This window comes from Girardinichthys multiradiatus, chromosome 24, assembly GCF_021462225.1.
Source record: "Girardinichthys multiradiatus isolate DD_20200921_A chromosome 24, DD_fGirMul_XY1, whole genome shotgun sequence".
Classification (NCBI taxonomy): Eukaryota; Metazoa; Chordata; class Actinopteri; order Cyprinodontiformes; family Goodeidae; genus Girardinichthys; species Girardinichthys multiradiatus.
This window is the reverse complement of record NC_061816.1, coordinates 9,483,507-9,494,324: the sequence shown is the minus strand read 5'-3', so window position 1 is coordinate 9,494,324 and position 10,818 is coordinate 9,483,507. Positions and strand designations below refer to the sequence as shown.

The window sequence follows — 10,818 nt, the reverse complement described above, 5'->3', positions numbered from 1 at the left end:
ATACAGTTGTTTTACAGATGGGAATAGGACCGGCACTCATACTTACAGTGCATTTAAATGGATCACTAGTGTGTTATTGTTACCTTTAACCTGGAATTAAGTCAGAGTCGTTTTTACTAGTTTTGGTGTTCAGGCGACAGACATCATAGATATACAACAACAGTCACAACAATAGTAATCATCAATACAAGAAATGCTACAGTCAGTGCAGAAAATGTATATCAAGTATTTAGTGCAGATTGATCATTTTAATTATTGTAGGTGTGAAGGACAATTTATATCTGTTAGTTTTGGTCCTCAGGAGCCTTAATGCCGCCCAGAGGTAAGAAGCACAATCTCCTCTGAGAGTGGCTGATCAGGGCTGTGCCTTCAGGACTCGACCATCATAGATGTCTGACAGAGAGCTGCTGTATCCCAGTAATTATACTGGCTCAATCGTTCTCTGTTCTGCACTATGAAGGTTACCATACCACAAAACAATACTAAAAGATAAATAAGACCATTAGTGTTTTGCTCACATTAAAAGTGTTCAACGTACAGAGAAAATTAAGTCTAAAGGCCTTTATTGCAGATGGCAGTTTGTTGAGGTTACGGATCAATTCGTGGTCCATGATAGTACCCAGGTATTTGTAGCTCTCTACTGTTTCCACTTATAAACCCTTGATGGTTATAGGGGGCTAAGAAGGGGAGGTTCTCCTCCTAAAGTCAACAGTCATATCTTTGGTCTACACTGTGAAAAATGTTCCGTATGGACCAGATCCTTGTTTACACTGTAAAGAAATATTGTATTTTAGAATACAATACTCTTTTATTAATGCAGTGGGGACATGTCAGTGTATCAGATGCAACGTTGCAGGATACAGACTAAAAATAAGTGATAATAATAAAGCTAAAATAATTGTGCAACTCTTTGTAGCTAAATCCTCTTTTTTAATGGTTGTAGTGGATGATGTAATATACAAGAGCACAAGGAGAAGGGCAACAAATTATTAGCTGGATCATCTGTCAAATTACTAATGGAAATTCTCCAGAACATGTTTTTCTTTTTGTAGTGTCATGTATTGTTTCTATTTGCACTGTGGTCCATTTATCCAGCAGGCCTGTTTTTATGTCAGACCCTTGTGATTATTTCTCTATAATTATCTTGTTTCAGCAGCAGAGAAATGCAAAGATAAACTTGAGGAAACATTTAAATCAACCATAGATATTTAACCTGTTTTACTGTGATTCACCCCCGGTAATTGTGCAAAACATTTCAAAATCAAAAGTCTCTCAGCAGGAGCTATGAACACAGTAATCTCCTGGTTTGATGAGACACAAACTCCCTTTAACGTATTTCCAACCAACCTGATCTTCAAATATCATCAGAATGGCAACAACATCATCCTTAAAAAAGTCTTTTAGCCACTGAAGATGAGGAGTTTGAGTAGTTGTTGTTTTCTTGACGTTTTTGGCTGGAGGTTCGCTGTCTGATCTCATTCTCCACTTTCAGAGGTGTTTTCAACCTTTAAATGAAGATATTAGGTAAATTCCAGTCAGAAAATGACACATTTTAAACAAATTACTCTAAAGGATTAAGCAACAACATACAGATGCAAAAAATAACATCTGAGGGGACATTTTCTAACTTCCAACATAAGATTGAAGTAATTTTACAGGAGAAAAGAAGAGCTTCAAATATCTTGCAGTACAGCTAAAATGACTAAAAGAATAGAATAATGTTTAATTAGAAGGATTTCTCACTCATCTGTGTCTTGTGATGATTTTATTTGTGTTTTATCCATCTCAGGGTCCCTGAGTGACAGAAAATGTTTGATTTGTTAGTTGTATAACCTTTACTGGGTTGAAAAAAAGTGTGAAAGTGGTTATTACCTGTATTGAATTTTCTGTTTGAAACACAGAAATATGAAGACAGGAAGAAGAATGCAGACCATCCCAATGAGTACAACGACAGTAATGATCTGAGTTCTCCCTTTAGGAAAAACTAAAAAAAACAGCATGACAACAGATTAATAATTACAGCTACAGCTATTTTAGTGTGTCTTTAACAATTTTGTACATCAAGAAAGGGATTTTTGTTCCCATTCTTATTTGCAAAGTAGGTCAGACTCAAATGGATTATCTGGCTGTATGTTTAAAGTTGGTGGAAGGAAAACCTCCATCCCAGTCTCAGGCCTTCTGCAGCATGATGCTGCCAGCACCAAATTTCACACTGAGGTTATTGGTGATTCAGTGATGTCCAATAATGGATGTTTTACCAAACACAGTCCAAAAATATGCTCAAAGGAAGGCAATTACTAAAACTAGATTTTATGTGGGGGCAACACAATACAGGGAGTCTGAAGCACTAAAGCATCTTTCTAACACTTTTTTTATAAAATCACTTCCTTTGATTTCTCAACTATGCACCACTTTGTGTTGGTCTTTCGTAGAAAATCACAACGAAATACATTGAGGTTGTTGTTATAGATGACAAAATGTTTAGAAAGTCATCCAAACAAGTACTTCCTATAAATGTGATTGTTTGAAAGAGTTCCTCACCATCTTCAGACGTCTCTGTGAGTCCAGGAACGGTGACCAGCAGCTCTCTGGGAGCAGCAGAGAGAACTGACACTGAACATCCAACCTCTGTGCTGCTGAAAGCTGACAGCAGAGCTGTGGTGGTGATGGTGACCGTACCGTTGCTGTTGGTCACACTGGTGGAGGTGTACTGGGAGAAGCTGAGGTTCTGGTGGAGAACAGTCAGTGTTACAGAGGGAGCAGGTCGACCTGTGGCTGAACAGGACACAACTGACTCTGCAGGAGAGTTTGATCTTCTGGCATCAAGGATGGGTTCATGCAGCTCTGTGCAGAGAAGAAAAAAACATGATCAACATCAAATTATAAAATTAACCCTTTAATTCAGTCATCTTCTTACCATAAATCTTCAAACAGGTTCTCCCTATCAAAGCTCCATCAGGGTAGATGTTGAACAAACAGAGATAACATCCTTCATCCTGCTCTGTAACACTCCTGATAACTATGGAGGACTTCTGCAGTCCAACTTCTGTAAACTGAACCTTTTCTTTAAAGTCAGGATCCACAGTTTCACCAAAATACTCGCTGTAGGTGCAGATGTTCTTCTCTGTTGTCTCCAAGACCTTCTGCCAGGTGACCTGTTGGACATCTTTAGTTTCCAGGAGCTGACAGCTGAGAGGAGCATCTTCTCCCACTGCTGCTAATATGGTCTGCTGGGTTTGGATCACAGCTGCTTCACCTGCACAAACATGAAATCATGTGACTGTTATAAACAGAAAAACAAATTACATAAGTGTTACCTCCCAGTTCTTAATAGTCAGGATGACCCCCATCCGCCAATAGGACACTTGGTCTTTCATACAATATTCCAAAAGCTTGGATCATACAGAGAGGAGGACCTCTGACTAGTCCGCTTTCAACTATTTCTCCTGGATTCTCTCTAAACGTCTCATCTCTTCAGCTCACTCCAGGGGTTTTCTAAAGGCTTTAGGTCTGGAAGAGGAGAAGGAATGGAAGGCTGATTTTGTCTTCAGTCCACTATGCTGATTTGGCCAAATGTTTTGGATCTTTATCCTGCTAAATAATGCCAACCTTTTTTTTTAACGTTTTCTAGCAGAAGCATCCAGATTTTTATTTATTTGTAAATCCATGGAGTCTAACAAGGTGCCCAGGACATTGGGGGATATAAAGGCCCACAGCATCACACATCCTGTACAAAGAGACGTGATTTTCTACACATTTATGCGTAATATAAGCGACTGTTGATTCTCATCATGTGTACCACAGTGAAATGGGAAGTAACTAAAAACAGTCATCCGTTTAAACATGAGATTCTTTCCTCATTAATTAAATGTAATCAAAATAAATGTGGGATTGTTGTATCGTTTATGTGATTATGTCACTGTAATAAAAGATTAATTTTCAGACCTTTTAGACATTTTTACAGGGAGGGGCAGTAGATTTATCAGTCTGTCAGCTGTGTTACAAATACTATAATCCAATCAGCAATTTGTGATGTAATCAATTTACCTCTATCTGTATATAAAGCATTTATTAATCTACAATATTACCTGTTGATATTGTACAACAGGTAAAACATGGTGGAATGTAATTCATGTGCATCAAATAACTTCATTTAATAAAAAAATAAACAACATGACAAAATATAGTGTGACCCACCTCTGTTAAGAAGCTCCAGAACAGCAAAACACAGGACTGCATAGGACGCCATAGGTCTACATTCACGCTAAAAATATTACAATCAGCGGCAACCGAATATGGACCGAACCAATATTCTGCATCCTGATAGGAATTAAAAGCAACAAACCAATTTAAACTATATTGCACCTGCAATTGTGAAATCTCCACAGTAACTTACTATTTATTTCTATTATTTTGAGCAGTTTTCTCTGTATTTTATTCACATAATTCCTGATTTCCCCTGTTTTTCCATGCAGTGACACAAACTCATAAGGAAACTTTCACTTTTGCTTTTGACCTCATGAAGCTGCATGAGTTACAAATGTGGTCAAACTGCGACATCTAGCGGCCATTTGATCAAAACGGACACTATTTATATACAATTTTTATGTTATAAATTACATTTAGAAAGTGTAATAACATAAAAATTGCTTGCAGTAAATTTAGCTTCAGATATAACCTTTTTAATAAGCGGTACAATGGGTCTGATTTACTAGAGACATGAAAGTTAAAACTAAAACATGAATCATTCTGATATTTTTTATGAATATATTTCTTTTGCTAAAAACAGACAACACTTAAGTACTTTACTATTATAAGAAGAAAATCAAATACGTTTAATCATAAGTTAGATCACTTCTAAAACACGTAATATTTTGTTTAACAAAACAATAAATATAGTTACAGTTTGCAGAGAAGTTAGAAAGGATGCAAAGTATCTCCTTGTACAGAAGTATCAATCTCAACTAAAGAACGTCATACCCACAGTGAAACATGATGATGGCAGCATCATAATCTGGGGTTCGTCAAGGCAAATAAAATACCTTAAAATCTTTGTTTTGGTCCCAAAATCCTCAAGTGTCTGGTCTAAAGCTGCAGACGAGGTTATTACAGATTTTGTATATGTTTTTTTGTTTTTCGGTTGAATCATAAATGTGACATTATAAGTGCAGCAGTAATGTGCTGGGCCCATAGCCTGTTAATCTACATAGCCTGTGTGTAAATCTAGAGAGCCACAGATACTGTAGTGTTGCGCAATATTATTTGCGTAATATTTTTTCCACCGAAGTATTTATGGGGAAGTTCTGGTTTAATTCTTCAGGGCATGGTCACGGAGCAGGAAAGAACCTAGCAGCTCTGTGCCAGGGTTACTTTACAATTTCATTTATTATTATTATTCTCTTTGCACAAAAATGTCTAAATGACTTTAGTTTTGATAGTTTTGATCCGGCGTATTTTCCTGATCATACTTCAGTCTCAGTTTGTACCACCTGCTGGTATGGTCTTGTTTGGGCAATAAATATCTCATATTGTTATAATGACACAGAAAGGAATTTATACAGTTGTTTTACAGATGGGAATAGGACCGGCACTCATACTTACAGTGCATTTAAATGGATCACTAGTGTGTTATTGTTACCTTTAACCTGGAATTAAGTCAGAGTCGTTTTTATTAGTTTTGGTGTTCAGGCGACAGACATCATAGATATACAACAACAGTCACAACAATAGTAATCATCAATACAAGAAATGCTACAGTCAGTGCAGAAAATGTATATCAAGTATTTAGTGCAGATTGATCATTTTAATTATTGTAGGTGTGAAGGACAATTTATATCTGTTAGTTTTGGTCCTCAGGAGCCTTAATGCCACCCAGAGGTAAGAAGCACAATCTCCTCTGAGAGTGGCTGATCAGGGCTGTGCCTTCAGGACTCGACCATCATAGATGTCTGACAGAGAGCTGCTGTATCCCAGTAATTATACTGGCTCAATCGTTCTCTGTTCTGCACTATGAAGGTTACCATACCACAAAACAATACTAAAAGATAAATAAGACCATTAGTGTTTTGCTCACATTAAAAGTGTTCAACGTACAGAGAAAATTAAGTCTAAAGGCCTTTATTGCAGATGGCAGTTTGTTGAGGTTACGGATCAATTCGTGGTCCATGATAGTACCCAGGTATTTGTAGCTCTCTACTGTTTCCACTTATAAACCCTTGATGGTTATAGGGGGCTAAGAAGGGGAGGTTCTCCTCCTAAAGTCAACAGTCATATCTTTGGTCTACACTGTGAAAAATGTTCCGTATGGACCAGATCCTTGTTTACACTGTAAAGAAATATTGTATTTTAGAATACAATACTCTTTTATTAATGCAGTGGGGACATGTCAGTGTATCAGATGCAACGTTGCAGGATACAGACTAAAAATAAGTGATAATAATAAAGCTAAAATAATTGTGCAACTCTTTGTAGCTAAATCCTCTTTTTTAATGGTTGTAGTGGATGATGTAATATACAAGAGCACAAGGAGAAGGGCAACAAATTATTAGCTGGATCATCTGTCAAATTACTAATGGAAATTCTCCAGAACATGTTTTTCTTTTTGTAGTGTCATGTATTGTTTCTATTTGCACTGTGGTCCATTTATCCAGCAGGCCTGTTTTTATGTCAGACCATTGTGATTATTTCTCTATAATTATCTTGTTTCAGCAGCAGAGAAATGCAAAGATAAACTTGAGGAAACATTTAAATCAACCATAGATATTTAACCTGTTTTACTGTGATTCACCCCCGGTAATTGTGCAAAACATTTCAAAATCAAAAGTCTCTCAGCAGGAGCTATGAACACAGTAATCTCCTGGTTTGATGAGACACAAACTCCCTTTAACGTATTTCCAACCAACCTGATCTTCAAATATCATCAGAATGGCAACAACATCATCCTTAAAAAAGTCTTTTAGCCACTGAAGATGAGGAGTTTGAGTAGTTGTTGTTTTCTTGACGTTTTTGGCTGGAGGTTCGCTGTCTGATCTCATTCTCCACTTTCAGAGGTGTTTTCAACCTTTAAATGAAGATATTAGGTAAATTCCAGTCAGAAAATGACACATTTTAAACAAATTACTCTAAAGGATTAAGCAACAACATACAGATGCAAAAAATAACATCTGAGGGGACATTTTCTAACTTCCAACATAAGATTGAAGTAATTTTACAGGAGAAAAGAAGAGCTTCAAATATCTTGCAGTACAGCTAAAATGACTAAAAGAATAGAATAATGTTTAATTAGAAGGATTTCTCACTCATCTGTGTCTTGTGATGATTTTATTTGTGTTTTATCCATCTCAGGGTCCCTGAGTGACAGAAAATGTTTGATTTGTTAGTTGTATAACCTTTACTGGGTTGAAAAAAAGTGTGAAAGTGGTTATTACCTGTATTGAATTTTCTGTTTGAAACACAGAAATATGAAGACAGGAAGAAGAATGCAGACCATCCCAATGAGTACAACGACAGTAATGATCTGAGTTCTCCCTTTAGGAAAAACTAAAAAAAACAGCATGACAACAGATTAATAATTACAGCTACAGCTATTTTAGTGTGTCTTTAACAATTTTGTACATCAAGAAAGGGATTTTTGTTCCCATTCTTATTTGCAAAGTAGGTCAGACTCAAATGGATTATCTGGCTGTATGTTTAAAGTTGGTGGAAGGAAAACCTCCATCCCAGTCTCAGGCCTTCTGCAGCATGATGCTGCCAGCACCAAATTTCACACTGAGGTTATTGGTGATTCAGTGATGTCCAATAATGGATGTTTTACCAAACACAGTCCAAAAATATGCTCAAAGGAAGGCAATTACTAAAACTAGATTTTATGTGGGGGCAACACAATACAGGGAGTCTGAAGCACTAAAGCATCTTTCTAACACTTTTTTTATAAAATCACTTCCTTTGATTTCTCAACTATGCACCACTTTGTGTTGGTCTTTCGTAGAAAATCACAACGAAATACATTGAGGTTGTTGTTATAGATGACAAAATGTTTAGAAAGTCATCCAAACAAGTACTTCCTATAAATGTGATTGTTTGAAAGAGTTCCTCACCATCTTCAGACGTCTCTGTGAGTCCAGGAACGGTGACCAGCAGCTCTCTGGGAGCAGCAGAGAGAACTGACACTGAACATCCAACCTCTGTGCTGCTGAAAGCTGACAGCAGAGCTGTGGTGGTGATGGTGACCGTACCGTTGCTGTTGGTCACACTGGTGGAGGTGTACTGGGAGAAGCTGAGGTTCTGGTGGAGAACAGTCAGTGTTACAGAGGGAGCAGGTCGACCTGTGGCTGAACAGGACACAACTGACTCTGCAGGAGAGTTTGATCTTCTGGCATCAAGGATGGGTTCATGCAGCTCTGTGCAGAGAAGAAAAAAACATGATCAACATCAAATTATAAAATTAACCCTTTAATTCAGTCATCTTCTTACCATAAATCTTCAAACAGGTTCTCCCTATCAAAGCTCCATCAGGGTAGATGTTGAACAAACAGAGATAACATCCTTCATCCTGCTCTGTAACACTCCTGATAACTATGGAGGACTTCTGCAGTCCAACTTCTGTAAACTGAACCTTTTCTTTAAAGTCAGGATCCACAGTTTCACCAAAATACTCGCTGTAGGTGCAGATGTTCTTCTCTGTTGTCTCCAAGACCTTCTGCCAGGTGACCTGTTGGACATCTTTAGTTTCCAGGAGCTGACAGCTGAGAGGAGCATCTTCTCCCACTGCTGCTAATATGGTCTGCTGGGTTTGGATCACAGCTGCTTCACCTGCACAAACATGAAATCATGTGACTGTTATAAACAGAAAAACAAATTACATAAGTGTTACCTCCCAGTTCTTAATAGTCAGGATGACCCCCATCCGCCAATAGGACACTTGGTCTTTCATACAATATTCCAAAAGCTTGGATCATACAGAGAGGAGGACCTCTGACTAGTCCGCTTTCAACTATTTCTCCTGGATTCTCTCTAAACGTCTCATCTCTTCAGCTCACTCCAGGGGTTTTCTAAAGGCTTTAGGTCTGGAAGAGGAGAAGGAATGGAAGGCTGATTTTGTCTTCAGTCCACTATGCTGATTTGGCCAAATGTTTTGGATCTTTATCCTGCTAAATAATGCCAACCTTTTTTTTTAACGTTTTCTAGCAGAAGCATCCAGATTTTTATTTATTTGTAAATCCATGGAGTCTAACAAGGTGCCCAGGACATTGGGGGATATAAAGGCCCACAGCATCACACATCCTGTACAAAGAGACGTGATTTTCTACACATTTATGCGTAATATAAGCGACTGTTGATTCTCATCATGTGTACCACAGTGAAATGGGAAGTAACTAAAAACAGTCATCCGTTTAAACATGAGATTCTTTCCTCATTAATTAAATGTAATCAAAATAAATGTGGGATTGTTGTATCGTTTATGTGATTATGTCACTGTAATAAAAGATTAATTTTCAGACCTTTTAGACATTTTTACAGGGAGGGGCAGTAGATTTATCAGTCTGTCAGCTGTGTTACAAATACTATAATCCAATCAGCAATTTGTGATGTAATCAATTTACCTCTATCTGTATATAAAGCATTTATTAATCTACAATATTACCTGTTGATATTGTACAACAGGTAAAACATGGTGGAATGTAATTCATGTGCATCAAATAACTTCATTTAATAAAAAAATAAACAACATGACAAAATATAGTGTGACCCACCTCTGTTAAGAAGCTCCAGAACAGCAAAACACAGGACTGCATAGGACGCCATAGGTCTACATTCACGCTAAAAATATTACAATCAGCGGCAACCGAATATGGACCGAACCAATATTCTGCATCCTGATAGGAATTAAAAGCAACAAACCAATTTAAACTATATTGCACCTGCAATTGTGAAATCTCCACAGTAACTTACTATTTATTTCTATTATTTTGAGCAGTTTTCTCTGTATTTTATTCACATAATTCCTGATTTCCCCTGTTTTTCCATGCAGTGACACAAACTCATAAGGAAACTTTCACTTTTGCTTTTGACCTCATGAAGCTGCATGAGTTACAAATGTGGTCAAACTGCGACATCTAGCGGCCATTTGATCAAAACGGACACTATTTATATACAATTTTTATGTTATAAATTACATTTAGAAAGTGTAATAACATAAAAATTGCTTGCAGTAAATTTAGCTTCAGATATAACCTTTTTAATAAGCGGTACAATGGGTCTGATTTACTAGAGACATGAAAGTTAAAACTAAAACATGAATCATTCTGATATTTTTTATGAATATATTTCTTTTGCTAAAAACAGACAACACTTAAGTACTTTACTATTATAAGAAGAAAATCAAATACGTTTAATCATAAGTTAGATCACTTCTAAAACACGTAATATTTTGTTTAACAAAACAATAAATATAGTTACAGTTTGCAGAGAAGTTAGAAAGGATGCAAAGTATCTCCTTGTACAGAAGTATCAATCTCAACTAAAGAACGTCATACCCACAGTGAAACATGATGATGGCAGCATCATAATCTGGGGTTCGTCAAGGCAAATAAAATACCTTAAAATCTTTGTTTTGGTCCCAAAATCCTCAAGTGTCTGGTCTAAAGCTGCAGACGAGGTTATTACAGATTTTGTATATGTTTTTTTGTTTTTCGGTTGAATCATAAATGTGACATTATAAGTGCAGCAGTAATGTGCTGGGCCCATAGCCTGTTAATCTACATAGCCTGTGTGTAAATCTAGAGAGCCACAGATACTGTAGTGTTGCGCAATATTATT

General features: G+C 36.9%; 2 protein-coding genes across 4 annotated transcripts; both read right to left on the bottom strand.

Annotated features, from left to right (window-relative positions):
* Nucleotides 1–1,203: 1,203 nt before the first annotated feature.
* LOC124861607 (OX-2 membrane glycoprotein-like) lies at nucleotides 1,204–4,698 on the bottom strand. Of its 2 annotated transcripts, XM_047355469.1 has the most exons (6): nucleotides 4,198–4,698; nucleotides 2,918–3,256; nucleotides 2,542–2,844; nucleotides 1,873–1,984; nucleotides 1,744–1,794; nucleotides 1,204–1,505 (listed from the first exon to the last, which is right to left on the bottom strand). In XM_047355469.1, the coding sequence occupies exons 1-6, from the start codon at nucleotides 4,247–4,249 to the stop codon at nucleotides 1,388–1,390; spliced, it is 975 nt and encodes a 324-aa protein (XP_047211425.1). In that variant the 5' UTR covers nucleotides 4,250–4,698; the 3' UTR covers nucleotides 1,204–1,387. The 2 variants fall into 2 exon arrangements, with proteins under 2 accessions (XP_047211425.1, XP_047211426.1); XM_047355470.1 differs by lacking the exons at nucleotides 1,744–1,794; nucleotides 1,873–1,984 and having other exon boundaries at nucleotides 1,448–1,505; nucleotides 4,198–4,687.
* A 930-nt stretch (nucleotides 4,699–5,628) lies between these two features.
* LOC124861608 (OX-2 membrane glycoprotein-like) lies at nucleotides 5,629–10,253 on the bottom strand. Of its 2 annotated transcripts, XM_047355471.1 has the most exons (6): nucleotides 9,753–10,253; nucleotides 8,473–8,811; nucleotides 8,097–8,399; nucleotides 7,428–7,539; nucleotides 7,299–7,349; nucleotides 5,629–7,060 (listed from the first exon to the last, which is right to left on the bottom strand). In XM_047355471.1, exons 1-6 carry the CDS (start codon nucleotides 9,802–9,804, stop codon nucleotides 6,943–6,945), a joined length of 975 nt encoding a protein of 324 aa, XP_047211427.1. In that variant the 5' UTR covers nucleotides 9,805–10,253; the 3' UTR covers nucleotides 5,629–6,942. The 2 variants fall into 2 exon arrangements, with proteins under 2 accessions (XP_047211427.1, XP_047211428.1); XM_047355472.1 differs by lacking the exons at nucleotides 7,299–7,349; nucleotides 7,428–7,539 and having other exon boundaries at nucleotides 7,003–7,060; nucleotides 9,753–10,242.
* Nucleotides 10,254–10,818: the final 565 nt, after the last annotated feature.

Coding starts and splice junctions, on each gene's coding strand:
- LOC124861607 (XM_047355469.1), bottom strand. CDS start 4,249: ATGGCGTCCTATGCAGTCCTGTGTTTTGCTGTTCTGGAGCTTCTTAAC. Junction 2,845..2,917: donor AACCTGTTTGAAGATTTATG/GTAAGAAGATGA, acceptor TTCTCTGCACAG/AGCTGCATGAACCCATCCTT. Junction 1,795..1,872: donor AAACAGAAAATTCAATACAG/GTAATAACCACT, acceptor TCTGTCACTCAG/GGACCCTGAGATGGATAAAA.
- LOC124861608 (XM_047355471.1), bottom strand. CDS start 9,804: ATGGCGTCCTATGCAGTCCTGTGTTTTGCTGTTCTGGAGCTTCTTAAC. Junction 7,540..8,096: donor CACAGAGACGTCTGAAGATG/GTGAGGAACTCT, acceptor TGTTTTTTTTAG/TTTTTCCTAAAGGGAGAACT. Junction 7,061..7,298: donor TCATCACAAGACACAGATGA/GTGAGAAATCCT, acceptor CTTCATTTAAAG/GTTGAAAACACCTCTGAAAG.